General features: G+C 39.9%; 1 protein-coding gene across 21 annotated transcripts in view; it reads left to right on the plus strand.

Annotated features, from left to right (window-relative positions):
• Positions 1-20,673, plus strand: part of MYT1L (myelin transcription factor 1 like) — a 384,710-nt gene that overhangs the window by 227,205 nt on the left and 136,832 nt on the right. For all 21 annotated transcript variants that reach the window (XM_048845402.2, XM_048845392.2, XM_048845389.2 and 18 more), the window contains one exon: positions 213-275. In XM_048845402.2, coding sequence (XP_048701359.1) covers positions 213-275 — 63 coding nt within the window. The remainder of the gene's footprint in view (positions 1-212; positions 276-20,673) is intronic.

The following is a 20,673-nucleotide window of genomic DNA, read 5'->3' on the forward strand; positions in this document are numbered from 1 at the left end:
TGGTGGTTTGCTCATGCCCTGCTGCACTGATGAAATTAATTCCCCTGAGACTTGCTAATAAAAAGCATCCCCTCTTTTTTTCCCTTCAGTTATTTGATTTCTCTCTTTCTGTCTTTGTTGCCCTCCATCTCTGTAATATCTACTGCCTGCTTTTAGTATCATCTTCCTGCAGCATACCGGCACCTATATAATTAATTCTTTCCTTTTTGCAGCTGTCCTACTCCTGGTTGTGATGGCAGTGGTCATGTTAGTGGCAAATATGCAAGACACAGAAGGTAATATCTGTAATTTTTTGTATATAGTGAAGAGATTTGATAAGCAAGTTATCTGACTTGACCTTGCTAACGACCCAATCAATGATAAAAAATAGGGATTGGATATTCTAGAAGCCATTCAGTTTCATACATTTTTTCTTTTCTCTTTCTTTTTTTCCAACTACTTTCTATCGTTTATATATATCATTTATTAGGATGCTCAAAATATTTAAAAATGTGATCACATTTAAGCACAATGTAAATTAAAAACTAAAACTATCCAAATGAGGACATGTCCCAAACTCTCTTAGCAAACTTACCACAATTCTATATGCATCCTAATCACATAGGTGGTAATCTTGAATGTCTTGCAAAATCTATCACATTGTTTTGCTGAGAACACTTGTTTCTGCTTCCCATCTTCTCTCAGTGTTTGTATGCAGTTCTGTAGTTCATGTGTGGCAAATTAAAATTTGACCTTATTGACATTTTGGTGCCAGCGTGACTTCTATCATTTAATGTAGTTCATAACTGGAACGAAAGCATAAGCTTTTGAGTACAGAGAGTTCAATGATGAGGTTAGATTCAAAGGGCAAAGTCTAGGACAGATCCATGATAATGAGACTTTGAAATTCAGATGATTATACTCTAGTCGTAAATACTGTTACTTCAGCTCCTAAACTATGAGTAGAGAGATCTCCAGAAGGAGAATGTGTTTAGCTATTAATTGCTAATAATACATCAAGGCAGGATTGCATTATGTATACTTATGTCTGAAAGTCGTCTAGAATATAACCTTTACATTTCTATGTTTGCAGTGTAAATGTTCAAAATAGCATGTGGAACATGCAGATAAACAACTTTGGTTGCTTCTGCAGTTTGTTCAAGCATTTCTTGTACAATATTGTGAAAATTTACCCGTTAGTACATAAGCTTTTGAATTTTTCTTATATACGGAGTACATTTTATTTAACTTGTTTCATATGACAACCAATGTAGAAGACAAAATGGCTGACATTTTGGCCCTCTTTCTATTGAACTGGAACAAGTTATTTAATCTAGCATGAAATTGTTCTAAACTTTTGTATTTTTTCATTATTGATTTTTGTAAATAGTACTGTTGTCAGATTATAACGAAACTATTGCTATTTAAAAAATAAACATTTCATGCGAAATTCAGTGGCCATTTTGTAATAAATTACATGTATTCACTAGGGATTAAACTAAAATAACGAATTCACTTTTTGAACCACAGGTATAAGGTAGATGTATAAATCTACTCTACTATCTGAGTTTCTTTTCAAAGACATATAAGTCCACAGTTAAGTCCACACAAATATTTTTTTAAAAATTAAATTATAAAAGTGATAAACATGTAAAAATTCTTTTGAATGCTGTTTTAAAGGAAAAGTTAACCATTTTGGTTTCTTTATTAGCATATTCAAATTTCTTGCTCTAATCATGTTGTTGTCCATAAAAGTAAAGGTGGCTTCATTTTTGTATTTCTATCAGAGATATGAATAATTTAGCAGAAATATTAAAAATCACATTCCTTAAGACTATTTAGGACTTCCAGTTTCAAAACGTATCATTCTTTTGTTCATTTTCTTCATATAAATACAAGTCTCATCAGCAATTAATGAATGGCACCAACCCCCTTTTTTTTCTTCTTCAGAAATTCCATGAATAGTCAACAGTTAAATGATAAAGTTATAATGTCCTCCACAGGAAATAAACGATACAAAAATTAACTGAGTGCACTTCTTTGCATTTCATGCGATTTGGATTCAGTTTTCCAAAAACATGTTTCCTGAAATCAAACTAAGGAAACAATTTCCAAATGACATTTTGTTTGAACAGAACAGTCACAGCAGTCTCTTCTGAATTGCTGTACCTCTGTGTGCGCGTGTGTGTGTTTGTGTGTGGTGTGTGTACGTACACTATGATCCTTTTTCAGATGGGAAGCACAGGGAATAGCTGTAAAGTTGGACAAGATTAGGTGCAGTTTAGAAATATTAATTCTGGATTTTGCTTCCTTGACATGATTCTGGTGTGTCAATATAAGAACAGACTGAATCTCAGAGTTGCTAATTAAATGAATTTTTTGTGGAGGACTCACAAAGCAGAAAAATTGGAAACATATCAAAACCTCTTTTTTCTGCTTGCTAAAGAATGTCTCTTCTTTTTTAACACCGTGACTGTCAATCCACTACTCAGATTATATTCAACTAGCAGATCTCCTATTAATTTGATTAGGAACCATTTTTTGTTGGGGTTCACTACATGATTTCTGGTTCAGAAAAGATTGGTTTTCAATTATTGTATCAAATCTTATTAATAAATAATTTAAAATAATTTTGAAAATATTTTTCTTGTTTCAAACTCCCCCACCCCCCCTCCACACACACACCTAATCTTGGTTGTTATCAGGGACAGGGGGATAAAATAAACATTTTATGTAAAAGAAAATTAAAAGTCTAAAAATTCCAGATGTGTGTTCAAGACGTTTATATATCTCCAGTGAAACATAACTCAATTTCATTTAGCCTCACAGAACAGAGTTTAATAAGGTTATGACCTTTTTATTCACAATAACAGACCAGCTCTTTATTATGAATGAAAGGTGTTTGCTTCCGCTTGGAAATTGTTTAGCAGTTCTCCAGAATTTTGTATTTTTTTTTTTCTTCCTGGGATCTCTTGAGTTCTTTGGGATTTGTGACCTTTTTTCTTAACAAACACACTATGACATAATTTTATCCAGTTTCACATGGTGTCTATCACTCTGATATATTTAATTTAAACTCACAAAGTAAATACATACAAATGTAAGACAAATCTTTGGGCTGACACGTCATTATTTTGGTGGGAACATAGCAGGTGGTAAGGAAAGCAATGTTTATAGCTTTAGCTTTTCTGGGTTTAAATCCCTCAAGATGTCTTATATCCCTGATTTTCTTTTAATAATAATAATAAAAAAAACCCCAATCTCTATAAATATAGGCTCCTATCCTGCAATTGTGTCATCACTGGTGGATCCTTATATCTGTGTGAGTGAATGGGGCATGGTTCAGTCACAGGGATTCCCCTGCCTGAATCAAATTGGGGCCAATTTTGACATTGACCGAACAAATGGTAGCAGTTGATTGTGCTAATTCATGCAAATATGTCCGTTTTTTGCTTCACTGGGCCAAATTCTGCTCTGAAATTACACACATGCAGCAGGACTCACTGCAAAGAAGTTGTACGTATGTAACTTAGAGCAGAATTTACCCATATTGTTATTATTTATATAATAGGAGCAGCTAGAAACCCCAACCAAGACTTGGGCCCCATTGTGACAGGGAATACAATGTAATAAGAAAAGGAGTACTTGTGGCACCTTAGAGACTAACCAAGTTATTTGAGCATGAGCTTTCGTGAGCTACAGCTCACTTCATCGGATGCATACCGTGGAAACTGCAGCAGACTTTATATACACACAGAGAATATGAAACAATACCTCCTCCCACCCCACTGTCCTGCTGGTAATAGCTTATCTAAAGTGATCATCAGGTTGGGCCATTTCCAGCACAAATCCAGGTTTTCTCACCCTCCACCCCCCCACACAAATTCACTCTCCTGCTGGTGATAGCCCATCCAAAGTGACAACTCTTTACACAATGTGCATGATAATCAAGTTGGGCCATTTCCTGCACAAATCCAGGTTCTCTCACCCCCTCACCCCCCTCCCAAAAACCACACACACAAACTCACTATCCTGCTGGTAATAGCTCATCCAAACTGAACACTCTCCAAGTTTCAATCCAAGTTAAACCAGAACATCTGGGGGGGGGGGGTAGGAAAAAACAAGGGGAAATAGGCTACCTTGCATAGTATCCTATTTGCAAATGAATTCCAATTCAGCAGTTTCTCGCTGGAGTCTGGATTTGAAGTTTTTTTGTTTTAAGATAGCGACCTTCATGTCTGTGATTGCGTGACCAGAGAGATTGAAGTGTTCTCCGACTGGTTTATGAATGTTATAATTCTTGACATCTGATTTGTGTCCATTTATTCTTTTACGTAGAGACTGTCCAGTTTGACCAATGTAAATGGCAGAGGGGCATTGCTGGCACATGATGGCATATATCACATTGGTGGATGTGCAGGTGAACGAGCCTCTAATAGTGTGGCTGATGTTATTAGGCCCTGTGATGGTGTCCCCTGAATAGATATGTGGGCACAGTTGGCAACGGGCTTTGTTGCAAGGATAAGTTCCTGGGTTAGTGGTTCTGTTGTGTGGTATGTGGTTGTTGGTGAGTATTTGCTTCAGGTTGCGGAGCTGTCTGTAGGCAAGGACTGGCCTGTCTCCCAAGATTTGTGACACTAGCCGTCACCTTCAGCCCCCAACTAAAACCCCTCCAACGCATTATTAAGGATCTACAACCTATCCTAAAGGATGACCCAACACTCTCACAAATCTTGGGAGACAGGCCAGTCCTTGCCTACAGACAGCTCCGCAACCTGAAGCAAATACTCACCAACAACCACATACCACACAACAGAACCACTAACCCAGGAACTTATCCTTGCAACAAAGCCCGTTGCCAACTGTGCCCACATATCTATTCAGGGGACACCATCACAGGGCCTAATAACATCAGCCACACTATCAGAGGCTCGTTCACCTGCACATCCACCAATGTGATATATGCCATCATGTGCCAGCAATGCCCCTCTGCCATTTACATTGGTCAAACTGGACAGTCTCTACGTAAAAGAATAAATGGACACAAATCAGATGTCAAGAATTATAACATTCATAAACCAGTCGGAGAACACTTCAATCTCTCTGGTCACGCAATCACAGACATGAAGGTCGCTATCTTAAAACAAAAAAACTTCAAATCCAGACTCCAGCGAGAAACTGCTGAATTGGAATTCATTTGCAAATTGGATACTATTAATTTAGGCTTAAATAGAGACTGGGAGTGGCTAAGTCATTATGCAAGGTAGCCTATTTCCCCTTGTTTTTTCCTACCCCCCCCCCCCCCCCAGATGTTCTGGTTTAACTTGGATTGAAACTTGGAGAGTGTTCAGTTTGGATGAGCTATTACCAGCAGGAGAGTGAGTTTGTGTGTGTATGGGGGTGGGGGAGGTGGTGAGAAAACCTGGATTTGTGCTGGAAATGGCCCACCTTGATTATCATGCACATTGTAGGGAGAGTGTTCAGTTTGTATGAGCTATTACCAGCAGGATAGTGAGTTTGTGTGTGTGGTTTTTGGGAGGGGGGTGAGGGGGTGAGAGAACCTGGATTTGTGCAGGAAATGGCCCAACCTTGATTATCATGCACATTGTGTAAAGAGTTGTCACTTTGGATGGGCTATCACCAGCAGGAGAGTGAATTTGTGGTGGGGGGGTGGAGGGTGAGAAAACCTGGATTTGTGCTGGAAATGGCCCAACCTGATGATCACTTTAGATAAGCTATTACCAGCAGGACAGTGGGGTGGGAGGAGGTATTGTTTCATATTCTCTGTGTGTATATAAAGTCTGCTGCAGTTTCCACGGTATGCATCCGATGAAGTGAGCTGTAGCTCACGAAAGCTCATGCTCAGATAAATTGGTTAGTCTCTAAGGTGTCACAAGTACTCCTTTTCTTTTTGCGAATACAGACTAACACGGCTGTTACTCTGAAATGTAATAAGAGGCAGTTCCTATCTTGAAGAGTTTACAGTCTGAGGTTTTGGTACTGCAAAGACTTATGCATGTGTTTAACGCTACATATCATTGAAGCCACTGAGATTACTCACAGTGCATGAAGTTGAACATGTGAATAAACCTTTGCAGTATCAGGCACTACAAAATGACAAGACAGACAGTGAGTGGGAGCGGAAACAAAGGCATAGAGCAGGGGTGGCCAAACTGGCATACAAGCCACATGTGGCTCTTTTACTGTTAAAGTGCAGCTCATGGAGCCGCCCCTGACCCCAGGGTAGGGGCTTCTGCCCAGCAGGGACAGCAGGTCTCGGGGCTTCAGCCCCATGAGCCGCACCTGCGGGGACTCAGGGCTTCAGCAGGAACGGGGATGAAGCCCCAAGAATCTGCAGGTGCCTCCCACAGGGCAGAAGCCCTGAGCCCCGGCTGGTGTGCCCCAATTCTTGAACTTCTGAAGATTGTCATATGCGGCTCAGAAGGGCAGTAGGTTTGGCCACCCTGGCATAGAGAGTCGAAGTGACTTGCTCAAGGTCACACAGCAAGTCAGTGGCAGAGCTAGGAATAAAACTCAAGGTTTTTGAGTTCCAGTCCAAAAACTATCCACTGGTTCATGCTGCCTGGATTTCTTTCTTGGCAAGTATTTACTTGATACCCCTCAGATCCACTGTGGACTGTTGTTTAACCACACATGGTAATTAGATACTCTGAAAAATTATGAATTATTTGTCGATATAATAGTGACTTCAGGGAGTGGCTATGGGTCCTGATTCTGCAAATGCTTTTGCTTGTGAGTAGTCAAACTGAATATAATGGAACCACTCACACTGGTAAACGTAAACTACTCACACCGGTAAAGTATCTCACGTGTGATTGTTAGCTAAATACCTGAAGACATCCCTGGGTTTGATCCTGCTTCCATTAAAATAAATGGGAATTTTACCATTGATTTTAATGGAAACAGGATCCAGCCCTTATATATACAACAATAAATGAAACGGCATGAGTTCAAATTCTTCTCTTCATTATGCAGGCACATCACCTGTGTAACTGAGAGCAAACTGTGGCCACTGTTACTTCTCCAGTAGATGTAAATGGCAGTTTTGGAAATATTAAAGCCTACTGTGTTTCTATGGATTTTGAATTTTGTATTAAAATGCACATTATTTATGCAAAAGATGGATATGATCTATCATATAAATATGTATTTAGACACATCATAAAACTCTTAACTAGATTCCATTAAAAATATAGTGAGTCCGAGCAACGGCCTATTTTTAAAACCTCCATAACATGGTTGCTTAATTCCCTCCCCCCCTTGAATAACAGAAGCAATTAGGTTCTATTATGGACTAGTCACTTGCCAAGTACCGCATGCTTCAAAATGAAAACCATTTTTAACAAATATGAGAAGAAAACAATTTTAAACTGGTAGAGCAGTAATTTTTTTATATGTATAACTGCAAACAGCTGAAACTGTTGTATGGGAAATTGGGAAGGGGAAAGAAACATTCCTAGTCTAAGACCATGCAAATTAAGTTTCAGTGCAGAATGAATTTTTAAGGCTGAATCATAAATCCTTCAGATTTAAAATGGAAATATTGATGGATCCCTAACGGTGTGTTGCAGTGTGATTGCTGAAAAATTAGAATGTGGCTGAAATAAACAGAACAAACCCAAACGTTTCATCCAGACAGGAATCCTTTGTGCTCTTTGTTAAGTTCATGTTGGAAGTATAGGGCTTCCCTCTGCCCCATTTTTCTCCATGTAACATTAAGGAAGCCTTTTTCAGAAGCAAACAAGTATCACAAAAGTGAGGAGAGGAGACACAAATAATGTTTGGATCTATAATATATGACTCATCACCAACTCTATAAAAGTATTTTGCTTTGTGACTACCCACCAAAGTATTACTTGATATTAACTTATGTTTATTGTCTTTCTGTACTGTCGCTGGTCCTTTCATCTATGAAATTGTACAAATAGACATGTTGTGATCATTTTAATTTTTGAAGGATGAGATCTGTTCCTTAAAACAGAAGATTTGTTGTTAAAAAATGCACATTCTTTACAATAAGCCATGCTCTCTTGATTAAAAAAAAATCACGCTATTATTGTTTTGGTATTATATATTCTGTTTTAGTCCTGCCCATTTTAGAACAGACTGAGAAAAATAATTCAAACTCCAAACTTGAAAATTAAAAGACTCAAATATCTCTCTATTAGAAAATTATTGAATTTTCTCTGGCTTGTTGTGCCATATTTCTTATTCAAATTTTTTCATTTCATATACCTTTTCACCCACTAGTTTGATTGCCATGGCTGCAGCCGTGGGTGAATAATTGCCTGTCTTCACAGGAGCATGTTCTGGAGCTAAAGTCGAGTGCTTGCTTCCTGATGTATGCCTCATTTGGATTCTGCCGACAGCCTAGGGGCTGTATTATTCATGCCTTGACAGATAGCACTCACTAAAAGCATTGGAACAGGGCCAGGTACTGGCAGAGAGATAGCGGAGCATTGCAACTTGCAACTGAGAGGAGCATCTATAATACAAAAAAAGAGAAATCCTCATACCTCCCTTTTACTGGTTTCACTTTGGTGGAAAATTCATTTGCATCAAAATAAAATACCCTAAAAATAAATACATTTTTTTCTAAACCACGCATGAAAGTTTAACACAATTTTCCACATTTAATTGCAAAGCTGATTTTAATTAGTAAGGCCCTGCATGTGAAAAATGAAGATTCACTTGGGTGAATGTAACACATTGCAGTGTCTGCTGAATGCTCTAATTAATGTATGGCTGCTGTACAACAGGGTGCACTATGGGATATTTATGAAAAATTCTGTGCACGCAGCCATCTATCTGTATTTTAGTTCTTGAATCTACAAGAATAAATACCCCCCCCCTTTATTCTTTATGAGACATCATTGTGCATGCCATCACTCCATCCATAAACTTTATGGTATGCCTGTCCTTTTTACTATTTGTCAATGATATCATAAATCAGAAGTCAGGACATACATATTTTAACATTAATTTGATAGCAGAGCATGGTTGCACAGTGTACAAAAATCGAGGTCCATTGATACATCTGTGTAAAGTATAAAAGCCTAAGCACAGAACAGTGAGGTCTTTCTTATTTTTATGCCACAGTGAAAAATCCTGGTGAAAGCTGGAAATAAAGACAAATGTATCTTCATTTCACTCTAAGCTAATAGCCAACTTTTATTATACTATCACAATAATGATAAAATGAACAACTGGGTGTTTTCCTAAGGAAAAACTGTACATCAGCACTAAATAAACAGTGCCTTTCTATTTTATTTACTGATATATTTCTAAATATTTTGTTATAATTGTGGTAAATGACAAGAATTATACTTTAAAGACATTTTATATAGAATGTAATTCATTACTCAGGTATTTTTAACATATTTTAATACGAAGAGATGCACTACTTTGTTAAATCCAGTTAAATATTTTCTTCAACTAATTTTTAGTTGTAAGCAAAAGATCATAGGGATTTTCAGAAGGAACACTGCAAACAATAAATAAATGTACTGACAGGGAATCCATAATGTATTAGAGGTCTGTATTGGCTGCTGTCTGGATTCAGCAATATACTCTTTCTCTGAATTGTTGATTAATGATTAAAAAGGTCCAGACTTGGGTCTGAAACAGCAACAAAATATACACCAGAAATTGGTGTGTGGTTCTGCATGCTGGTAGCTATTGTCTAGGGCTTTCTGCACAAAGGAACCACAGTTCAATTCCTCCTACCACCATCTGGGTTGGGAATAGCAATTTCAGTGGCAGCAAGTTTCAGAATCTTGATGTGCCAGAAGTAGTAGCCTAATAAAGGAGAGAAAATTCAAAGGCAGGCTATCAGAAGGTGCTGACCCATCTGTGCAGTGACAACAAAGAGCAGATTTGGGAGTGGGACCTGCAGCAAGTCCCTGGGCTGGTACAGTGTGTGTTGCCGAGATGATATGCTCATTTTCTTTCAAATGGCAGGTGCTGGGCATATTTCTCATTCAGCACTTCACTTGCAGCCACAGTGTCTGCTGTGGAAAGGTCTGTGTGGAGGTGTTGCTGTCAGCCATTAAATAAATCAAGACTGAGAGGACAGTAAGGACAGGGAATAAAAGAAAGAACATTTGGTAATACTGGGGAGATAATTCCCCCAAGAGGCCACTGCAAGTCTTCTACCTACAGGAAATTAGGATGGCTGGTTTGGTAGCTTGAGTAAACTCATAATGTGCTCTTATGATAGAAATAGATGGTTTGAGGGTAAATTTATGGGTTCTACTTCTCAACTGGCAGAGAAAAAGTGCTGCAGAAGTGATCCATACAGATTGGGCAAGACATTTCATCTCTCTGTGCCTCAGTTTCCCTATCTGTAAAAGGGAAATAATGTTATTTATTCTCCTTTAGAAAGTGTCCTGAGATGTATGGATAACAAACACTGCACAAGAAATTATTATTATGTACTATACTTGCAACTTTGTCTCTAGTATTTATCTACTTGTACATAAATAACGAAGGGCCTGATCAAATACTTACTGAAGTCAATGGGAGTCTGTTCATTAACTCCACTGGGCTGTGTATCAAGCCCTCTATCTGGCAGATTAGGCAGAATTCAAATTATTTATAAGGAGGGTTGAACTTATATTTAGAACCAACTGTATTTTTCCCACTTTGGATATATAGAACTACTACTCAGGCCTTGTCTACACTACAGGGGAAATTCGATCTAAGCTACTTAATTTGAGTTACGTGAATAGCGTAACTCAAATCGACGTAGTTTAGATCTACTTACCGTGGCGTCCACTCCCATCGACTCCTCCTACTCTGCTAAATTGGGTGGAGTACAGGAGTCGACAGGAGAGCTATCTGCAGTCGATTTAGCAGGTCTTCACTAGACCTGCTAAATTGACCATCGATGCATCGATTGTGACTCGTTGATCTCCTGGTAAGTGTAGACAAGCCCTAAGTCAATTCTTTATGCTAAAAGCCTTATTATAATTACCGAGGTTTAATAAGCTAGGAATATTTGACACCTTTCTGTTCAATACTGTGCATTTTAGTAACAACCCTTTGTTATGGATATTGGCGTTGTGTAAAGTTAGTATGGGTCATAATAAACAGGCATATGCACTATAGTTTAACCAAATTTTGCATATATACTCTTTCCAAAGAGCATTCTGGGCTACAAAGAAGGTGAATGTCTTGAAAAAAGCTTTTTTCCATGGATGATACAGTATTCTCATGAATCAATGGTGCTCTACGTTCCCTTAATTCATTCCCACAGCTAGTTGTAATCCCAGTTCCCTTCTTAGTGAAGGCTGTACTGGCAAAAGTGTGAGTGATGAAAGTAGCAGGGAAAACAGGAAATTAAGAACGTTGTTGTTATATCTTTATCCCATGCTGATCACTATGGTATCTGAGCTGAGAACAGAACCCAGGACACCTGACTCCCAGTCCCCCCGATCTAACTACTAGACCACATTACTAGACAAAAGCCCATGGGTGGGTTCAGGGAGAAAAGAAAGAGAGGAAAAGGGAAAGAATTAGAAGAGCAAAAACAAGGTTGTGAGGAATAATAGGATAAAGAATAGGTTTTCTTTAAAAACAAACAAAAAACCCAGTATGATGTTTCTTTAAAAACCTTTTATTGAAGTTCTTCCACAGACATCATTTCTTATTAGCAGCTGATATGAAGTACTGCTTCTAGCGGTGTCAGCTGAGGACAGTGGGCGGTTGGTTGCTTTAGAGTCATCTTCAATGACAATAATAGAAAAAATCCACAGTACAAAACCAAATGCCAAGTGGATATGCAGCTTGTGAGGATTTGGCATTGTACAACTTAAGGGCACAATCCTGTAAGCAACTGAATAACTTTAGCCAGATGAAGAGTCACATTGGGTTAGTTAGTTTCCTGTCTGCCTACCTGATCTGCACCCTTTTCCGTCTCATACCGTACTGGCCAACTGTGTTGTACAGTATTGTGAATTATATGTTACAGTAGTTAGTGGCAGTACTATTGTGACTGAAGTTAGTCATGTGTGTTTGAAGGACCAAGTCCTAAATCAGTACTGTGCAATACAGTTTGTAATATTGTAAAGCATATTTTGCCAGTACAGGATATGATTATCCTCAAATGTTAACACCAGTCATTGTTTAGATGTTAAGCTCTTTGGGACAGGGACTTTTTGTTCTGTGTTTGTACACTACCTAGCACCACAGGGTCCTTGTCTATGACTAGGATGCTAGGTGCTACAGTAATACAAATAATAAATAATAATTTTCACTAGTTTGTTCCTAGAGCCGTTGCTAGTTGAAGGTCTTCAGGTTTTGACACAGTTTTTAATACTATTAGTAAATGTACTTAAAATACTCATTGGCTGGGGTGCAGGATCAGTTCAGCAAGCAGGAAACTAATGCAATTTCTCCATCTGGCCAATTGCAACATCATGTGAAGGAAATCCACAATTATCTATCTATCTAGGTGTCATGGGGTTGGTATGTCCCATCCCACTTTGGGGGCAGGGCAAGGGCTGTTGTAGTCCCGTGACTAGGTTTACTTGTACCATCTTAGCCTCGGAGGAGTGTAGCCTAATGGCCAGAGCCAGTCTGGCAGCCCTGGGTTTTCAGGTAGGATGGAACACCAATCAGTCTAGGGGCTCAGGCCCTCAGGCAGGGTGGAACACCAAATAGTCTAGAGTCTGACATTCTCGCTCTGGCACACAGCCTAAGGTCAGGGAGCTGACACCCCTATGTGGGGTTGGCAGCAGGACATAGGGCAGTAGTGGGCAACTCTCATTGGCCAGGAATGGCAAATTGAGGCCACTGGGAGCTGCGGGCAGCCATGCCTGCGGACAGTCAATGTAAACAAACTGTCTCATGGCCCGCCAGTGGATTACCCTGATGGGCTGCATGTGGCCCGCGGGCTGCAGGTTGCCCACCACTGATGCAAGGGGACCCAGGCCTACCCTACTCCACCGGGTCCCAGTCCAGGGCCCTAAGAGTGGTGGAGAGTTCCACCATTGTGTTAGCGGGGATCCCACTGCAACATGCTGACAGTGTCCGGCCCTATGGGCTGTCCCCTTGGGCCACTTTCTATCCTGTCTCCTCATGTGTCAGTCCGGGCATCCTTGGCATCTCAGGGTTCCTCGGCTTGGGCTGCTCCGAGCAGCCTTGACCACTCTTGGGTGCCTTCCATTGTCCTGTTGTTTGCCAGGGTCTCAGCGTGTTTGGCTTCCACAGTCTGGAGATTTGGTGGCTCCCGGGCTGGAGATTTGGCATCCTCCCTCTTTAACAGTCATCCCCTAGTGAGCAGAGGTTCTCTCTTTTATACCTGGGTCCCAGCTGGAGCATGTCCAGCAGGGGCGTGAAAGCCTGGCCTCCTCTGCCCATAGCATGGTGTTAACCCCAGATGGACCAGTGCAGGTCTGGTGTGCCCGTAAAATCAATAACTAATTTTATCTTCACAACACCTCTGTCAGGTACGAGAATATTATCCTCATTTTACATATGGGGAACTGAGGTACAGATATGACTTGCCCACCACCACATAGGAAATCTGCATCTGAGCAAAGAATTGAATCTTTGTTTCCTGAATCCCAGTTTAGTGCCTTATGCACTAGGCCATCCTTCCTACTCCTGTATTCAAAATGTGTTCTAGCAAAGATAGACTAGCAAATGACTTCTTGTTATGGTGTATGTGCTGTGATTATATGGTATTTTAACATAGCAACTGGTCCTCACTGACCAACATTCATTATGGAAGTGCTGGTTGTGATTCCTGCTAGGAGGACCTGTCATTAATAGTTAAGTCTGAGATGAGTTTTGCACTTAAATCAGAGATTCAATGACTGTGTTATGTATAACAAATACAATGTATTTTCCTCAAAATGACAGCACTTACTCCTTGGGCACACAATATTTTTGTGGGCATTTATGAGTAAATCTGTAAATTAGCTTGAGTTAAAATTAATTTAAAAATGGATCCTTGAAGAAATTTAGCGCCAGGTGTCAGATCATTTTTTGTCCCTAATGATCTTAATAACACAGACTATTTAAACTTCCTGTAGAGAGAAACTCACTGAAATGCATAGGCTACGCTGGAAGACTTCACAACTGAAAGGTTTTTTTTCTTCACCAAGGGCTGAAGAAGAATGTCCTTCTTCAGAAAATCCCACAAAGAATTGCCCTCTTTTAAAATGGCTGCCACCTCCTTTTATTCTCAATGGAAATGAGGCAACATGCTGCCTTTAGGAAGATGGTGGTTCCCTCTTTCAAAATAACCACTTTCTCCCATTATTCCAAATCTGCCATCAGACAACATGGTAACCCCTTGTGCTGTCATGGGGCTTTGAAGCAGTGGCTCCCTCAGTGCATGAGACAGGTGGCGGTGGCTGAGCAGTGACATGTCCTAGTGAGTAGCCGTGCTAGAGTCCCTCTGGATTAATTAAGTCAATGGGAGCCCTTCTCCCATCAGTTAGAGCAGCTACCCTAGAGAACTTACAGCTGCGCGGCTACATCAGTGCAACTACACTGCTGTAAGTTCGCTAGTGTAGCCATTGCCTAAGAGTAAATAAAAAAATACAGAGTACAAGTAGCGATATGTTAAACTTTTTGGTGGTTGCTTTTGAGAAAACATGTTACAACAGTAGCGTTTCACAGTTCTGTAGCCTTTTCATCCGTGGATCTCAAACACTTCACAAGTAAGTAATTTAAGCCTCACAACAGTTTTGCAACGTTAGGTAAGGTAGATACAGGGTATAGTAAGGTCATAACATTCACCACATTGTAATGTAATCACTTCTGGGTTGGGACCTAATCTACCTCATTGAAACTGCAGAAGTAGGCAGAATATAATTACATGCGTTTAAATTTTGTCAGGGCCCTAGAAATAACATTTCTACTCTTAAATGGGACCTTTAACGACCAGAAATAGTCAGGACTTCTATTTTACCTCACTCCTGAAATAAAGCATCACCAGCTATAATGTTCTTCCCATGATACCTGTCTAGAGAATTGGCTTAATAGTAACTGAGGGCATGGCTACACTGGAAACTTCAGCACTTTGAAGTGCGAGTGTGGTCGCACGTGAGTGCTCGGAACCTGTTTACACTAGCGCTTTAAAACACTCTGACTTGCTGCGCGCAGGGGGGTGATTTTTCACTCCCCTGAGCCAGCAAGTTAGAGCGCTATAAAATGTAAGTTAGCCAAGCCCTAATTAGAGGAGAGAATGCCACTTTGTGAATCACAGAGCTGCTTTCTGCATCACCTTGGTGTTCCTTGAAGGGACTGACATATCAGGTCAGAAATGGCCTGGCCTTGCTTAATTGGTGAGATTTATTGAGATTACAATAAAGGTGGATCAGAATCTGAATTAGAGTTTTAAAACAAGCGTCATTTTTAGAAAGAATGCCAAATAAATTCCAACTACAGAGTTAACTTAATATCTCAGAATTCATGCATTTTGTTTCCAATTATGATATTAAAAGGAAGTAGGAGGAAGCAGGACTGAGCTGTTAAAATGGCATTGACTAAAAGTGGAACCACTTATTTAAAGTGCCAGCATTTAAGTAAAACCATAAAACAGACATAACATTGAGTATTATCTATCCACTGTAATTCTGACTGTTCAGTGGAAAATAGCAGTTTGTTGGATTTAGAAACCAAAATCCAGGGGAGACCATTCAAAATTGTCATGGTTAGTTTACAGTAACTAGTCATGAATCTGTTTAGTCTTCATGAAATACTGTGGGCCAGACTGAAACCTGCTGTAAGCTGGAGTTAGATTTGTGTCTGCTCACACTGAGTAAATTGGGCCATTGTCTTATGGCATGCCTGCAGAAAACTGGTGAATCCAGCATACATCACAGAAATATTAGGAATGCCCTCTAAAGAATCTGACCAAACTCTCCAGTGTTCTGTAGCATATGAAAACAGAAATAAACCATTACAGAATCCAAAACTGAAAAAGACCTACCTGCTGTATTGCAGTATGGCTTTGGGTAATATCACAGTGAGGTGCACCAGTTCCCAGTGATGCATAGCTGGGACCTCATCCCCCCTTCAAAACTCCCAACATACTGTGGACTTCAAACTGGCCTCAGATATATAGGCACAATTCCCATTTATTTCGTTTGCAGTTTGTTGATGTTAATAATTGGGATTATTGGGGTAAAAAGATACAAATAATTTTTCCGCATAAAATCTCCCTGGGTAATATTTTCAAAAGTTCCCATGTGACACAGGTCCCATTTTTAAAAGTGATTTAGAAGACTAAGTCCTGTCGCCTTTCAAAGAGAGTTAGCCTCCTCAGTGCCTGAATTACTTTTGAAAATGGTATTTAGGCTACTAAGTCACTTGGGCCCTTATAAAAATGTTACCTCTAGTCCCCTTTCTCCTACCCCTGTTTCTCACTCTCTTCCAACCTTCCTATTGTGCCCTTCTCCTTTCCAGACATTTTCCCTTCTTCACCCTGTAGTCCCTTACCCACTTCTTGCTCTCATCCATGCCTGCCTCTGTCCCCTTCCAGCCCTTCTCTCTTGTCTCCTTAAAATTGAGCAGTAGAACTGGTAGTTGCAGCATTTCCCTCTGCAGTCTAGCCACAGAAGGTGTGCTGGCAGTAGAGTTTCAATGGGAAAATGCCACTTCCCTCCCACAGCCCAGCTGCCACTTTTAAATCATGCTGTGTGGGGCTTCCACTCCCTTGGGAGACTATTTTCCTTTCCTGTTGAAGACTGTTCTACAGTCTAATAGAGCTTGCTGACAGCTATAATAAGTAACGTTATATACAGTAGTATATATTTTTTTAATTGTAATATGAGTCAGGTGGCATCCTCACTATTCTGGATGGATCTAATTCGACTCTTTTGCTGCACTTATGTCCTTCCTTTTCACAAGATATGTGGAAAGCAGGGCCAGATGAAGGTATGAGCATTATACGCCTGTGCTGAGGGCTCCAGCTCCTGGAATCATGTTATTATATCAAAAGTCAAGCTTTCATTTTAAAAAGAAAAGTAATTGCTATCCCTCATGGTTGTGAAGAAAACCTTGAGAACATGAATTGAGCATGAGTGAATCAGTGATGTCAGCCTGAGTCTGCAAAGAGCCTGAAACAATAGCTCTGAGAGGGTGAACTGCCTTGTGCAGCTCAATGGAGCTGTTAACTTTAAGACCCACTCTTTTGGTGCACCCTGCCAACACAATCGCAGAGCATGGCAGGAGAAGACGAGGGCAGCCAGCTTGGCCCACCCATGCAAGCAGGTACACTCCCTTTGTTGGGGGGTAAGTACTCATGTCCCCTTTTGCACCCTCTCTACTGGGGAAAGAGGATCCCTGCTGCCACCACTTCTGTTTCCAATGGGAAAGGGCCTCATGCCAGTGCATCTGCCTCTCTGGGAGAGTGTGAGGGGCTCCTCTACAGCAAGGGCGGGTCAGGACCATGGGGTAGATCCATGGGGGAAGCCCTTTGTCTTGGTGTGCCTAGGGACCTGGATTGCTTTCATCCAGTCCTAGAAGAAACACTGCACAAAACTCTAATGATTATTTGAAAAATAAATACATAATGTTAAAATTCAGTGTCCAGCCAAGAGATTTACAAAATACTGGAAGAAAGGCCATAAAGGCAGATGGAGTTTGGTTATAAGGTTATGCTTCAGCAGTAAACTGAAGGCACAACAGCTTGTAACTAAATTTTGTCATGGAAATCAAGATCAAGGAGGTGTAATGACAAAGGCATTTCAGAAATCCTCTTTTTGTTAAACAGGTTTTTATGTTAACTTTTGTGGCCCAGAGCCTATTGAGAAGGAAAAAATATTGTGGTGGGTAAACCTACAGCCATTCAATAATAGTATGTTTGCTAAATGAATACTAATAAAGCTTAACATCTTTAAAAATAGCCCAATTTTAGATGCCATAGAATAGTGGAATGCTATAAATTCCATTCTGTTGGAGAGTAATAATATTTTCTCTGTGTTACAAAAGGGTACAATCTTATTTTTGTTCAAAACAGGAAGGGTTTAACATCTCAATCCTCAAACTACCAGAATTTAGAATATTTCACACTTGAATGACTCCTAACCAACCGTGTAAGACAAAGAACAATGTCCTGTAGCTTATGCTGGAGGTGAGAATGTGGTACATAAGCACTGAAATAACTGCAGCCTTTATCATTCTATTTTTGTCAGTTTCTTCCATAATTTCAACTGTTTACTGGTGGCAGTCAAACCATTTTATTAGTAAGGATGGTGCATTATAGTATTTCTTTCTATTGATTATGATCCTCACTCATTTGCCATTTGGACAAAGCAAAATCCTTATTGTTATGGTTGTATGAACTTTAGCATATCATATGTCCTGATAGCGTATCATATATCTCTCTTAATTAAAAATCAGTTGGGATCCAATACTATTGTGTATTTATGGGGAAATGACAGCGTATTTGTGATGGCAATCAGTAATTGATAACCACATTATAGTAACCCTACATTAGAAATGCAATAAAATGGCAAAGTATGCTATTGCTTAAAACTTAAGTACATGCTAGAATGATAGTTTGACCTGCTGTGTTGATGTTAATTATGATCTACTAAGTTAGTGTCCAAGGGTGTTGATTGAACTAATATACAGAGAGACATGTTGTTAAATGATTGGCAGTGTAACAGCATCCCTAATCTTTGCTTTACACCAGTTTTAGAATCATAGAATATCAGGAGTGGAAGGGACCTCAGGAGGTCATCTAGTCCAACCTCCTGCTCAAAGCAGGACCAATCCCCAATTTTTTTTGCCCCAGATCCCTAAGTGGCCCCCTAAAGGATTGAACTCGCAACCCTGGGTTTACCAGGCCAATGCTCAAACCACTGAGCTATCCCTCCCGTGTTTTGGATCCCTCAATTTTTAGGTGTCCAGGCTGAGTCTCGATTAAAATTGAGACATCCAGTATCAGTAACCACTTAGTAAATTTAATCACATGTGCTACCTGTAGTGGATTAGCAGGAGTACATTAAATCTCTGCTGTGTGGATAGTATTGGCTGCCTCTCTGCTTCCAGGTGGAATTCAAGCTGTGGTTTGGGTTAAAGCTATACTGCTGTACATAGATTGGGGTCCTGGCTATCCTTTAGAGGCTGCCTCTCACCCTGTTCACCATTGTGATCATTTAGATCTGCTGAGATGCTTTTGCCAATGATCCCTGGATTAGCAGTGTGTTCCTGAGGATGGGAAGCGAGGCATAGCCCAATAGGGGGAGGTCCCAGCTGTTGAACTCACTAGATTCAGTCAACCACCACTCTAAGATTAGAACACTCCATAGCATGTAAGTGACAATGGAATATCTAAGCAGATTCTAAGAGCTAGCCAAAACATCACCAGGAGCAAGGAGGGGGTTTCTTTGTTAGACAGAGGTGGTAGAGAGAAAGAGAGTTGTTTGTCTCTTTACATTTGTCTAGTGAGTTATTTTTAATGTATGCTGTGTGGCTAGCTGTCATGGGGATAGGCACATAAATATAAAGGACGGCGGAGAGAGATGAATTGTGTCTGGATGATGGGGCAGTCACGGGTGGCTTATATTTATTTATTTAAATACTTTTTGATCTAGAGGTGCACATTGCTAGGCCATACTGTTGCATTGCCCTCATTCTCCTGTCTGTCCTCTCACATCTTATATTCACCTACTGTATCTTGTCTTAAATTAGACTGGGGCTGAGAGAATGTCTTCCTGTGTATTTCTAGAGCATCTAGCAGAATGGGGCCTTGATTTAAAAAGTTTGTAGAGGTGTTAGTGATTAGAATTCTTTGGTTCAGGTTAGTAAATAATTTGGTGGAAAAAATGGATTTCCTATGCAGAGGTAAGATATGTACAGAGATCCATAGACGTCTATGCTGGATTCAGCTTCTGAAGTTCCTTCCTGGAAATGGCTATCTGAGATGTAAGACTATTTCCACCAGCATAGTGGCCTGTTGCACTTCCCATTCCAATTTCCAAATAAAAGAAAAAAATCCAATGGAAAATGTGTTTAAAAAAAAACCAACCCCCCCCCCCCACAAACAATAAACTATTCCTCTGCTTGTGACCCAAACATTGACACATTGTGCCGCTGCAAGAGAAGCTGAAGTGAAAGTGACAATTCTGTTCTTATTGTTCACGTGGAGAAAAATGAAACAAAGTGTAAACCAGGCAAAAATAATTCAGATGTTTGCAAATCCTTTTGTATTAATAAGCTAGGTTGTTATTAGTAACACAAGACAATTTGTTTTCAAAACTAATTAATTATTGTAAACTTGAAAGAATCCTTTCAAAGGTTATGTTCCAAGAGTGGAGTTTTTAATAACTGTTCTCAGTAAGAGAACAAGTTGGCTACTCAGTCTGACCATTTACATTCACAGGGTCATATTATGCCCTTAGTTTCACCTTTAGGAGATATTCCAGCCTTGGGTGTAAAACTATTAGGCCCCAATCCAGCAAAGCCCTTAAGCACATGCTCAAAATTAGGTCTATTGAAGTCAAAAGATATTGGCCCAAATGCTCAGCTGGTGTATATCAGGATAGCTTTACTGGTTTCAGTAGCTGTTGTACAGCAGCTGATGATGTGGCCTATTATACACGTTTTAAATACAGAAAACATGTATTGCAACATTTTTAGTCTGATTGTGGGTAACTGACTAAAATTTGTTTAGTTTTACTTAAAAAACAAACAAACAAAAACACTACA

This window comes from Caretta caretta, chromosome 3, assembly GCF_965140235.1.
Source record: "Caretta caretta isolate rCarCar2 chromosome 3, rCarCar1.hap1, whole genome shotgun sequence".
In the NCBI taxonomy this organism is placed as follows: domain Eukaryota; kingdom Metazoa; phylum Chordata; order Testudines; family Cheloniidae; genus Caretta; species Caretta caretta.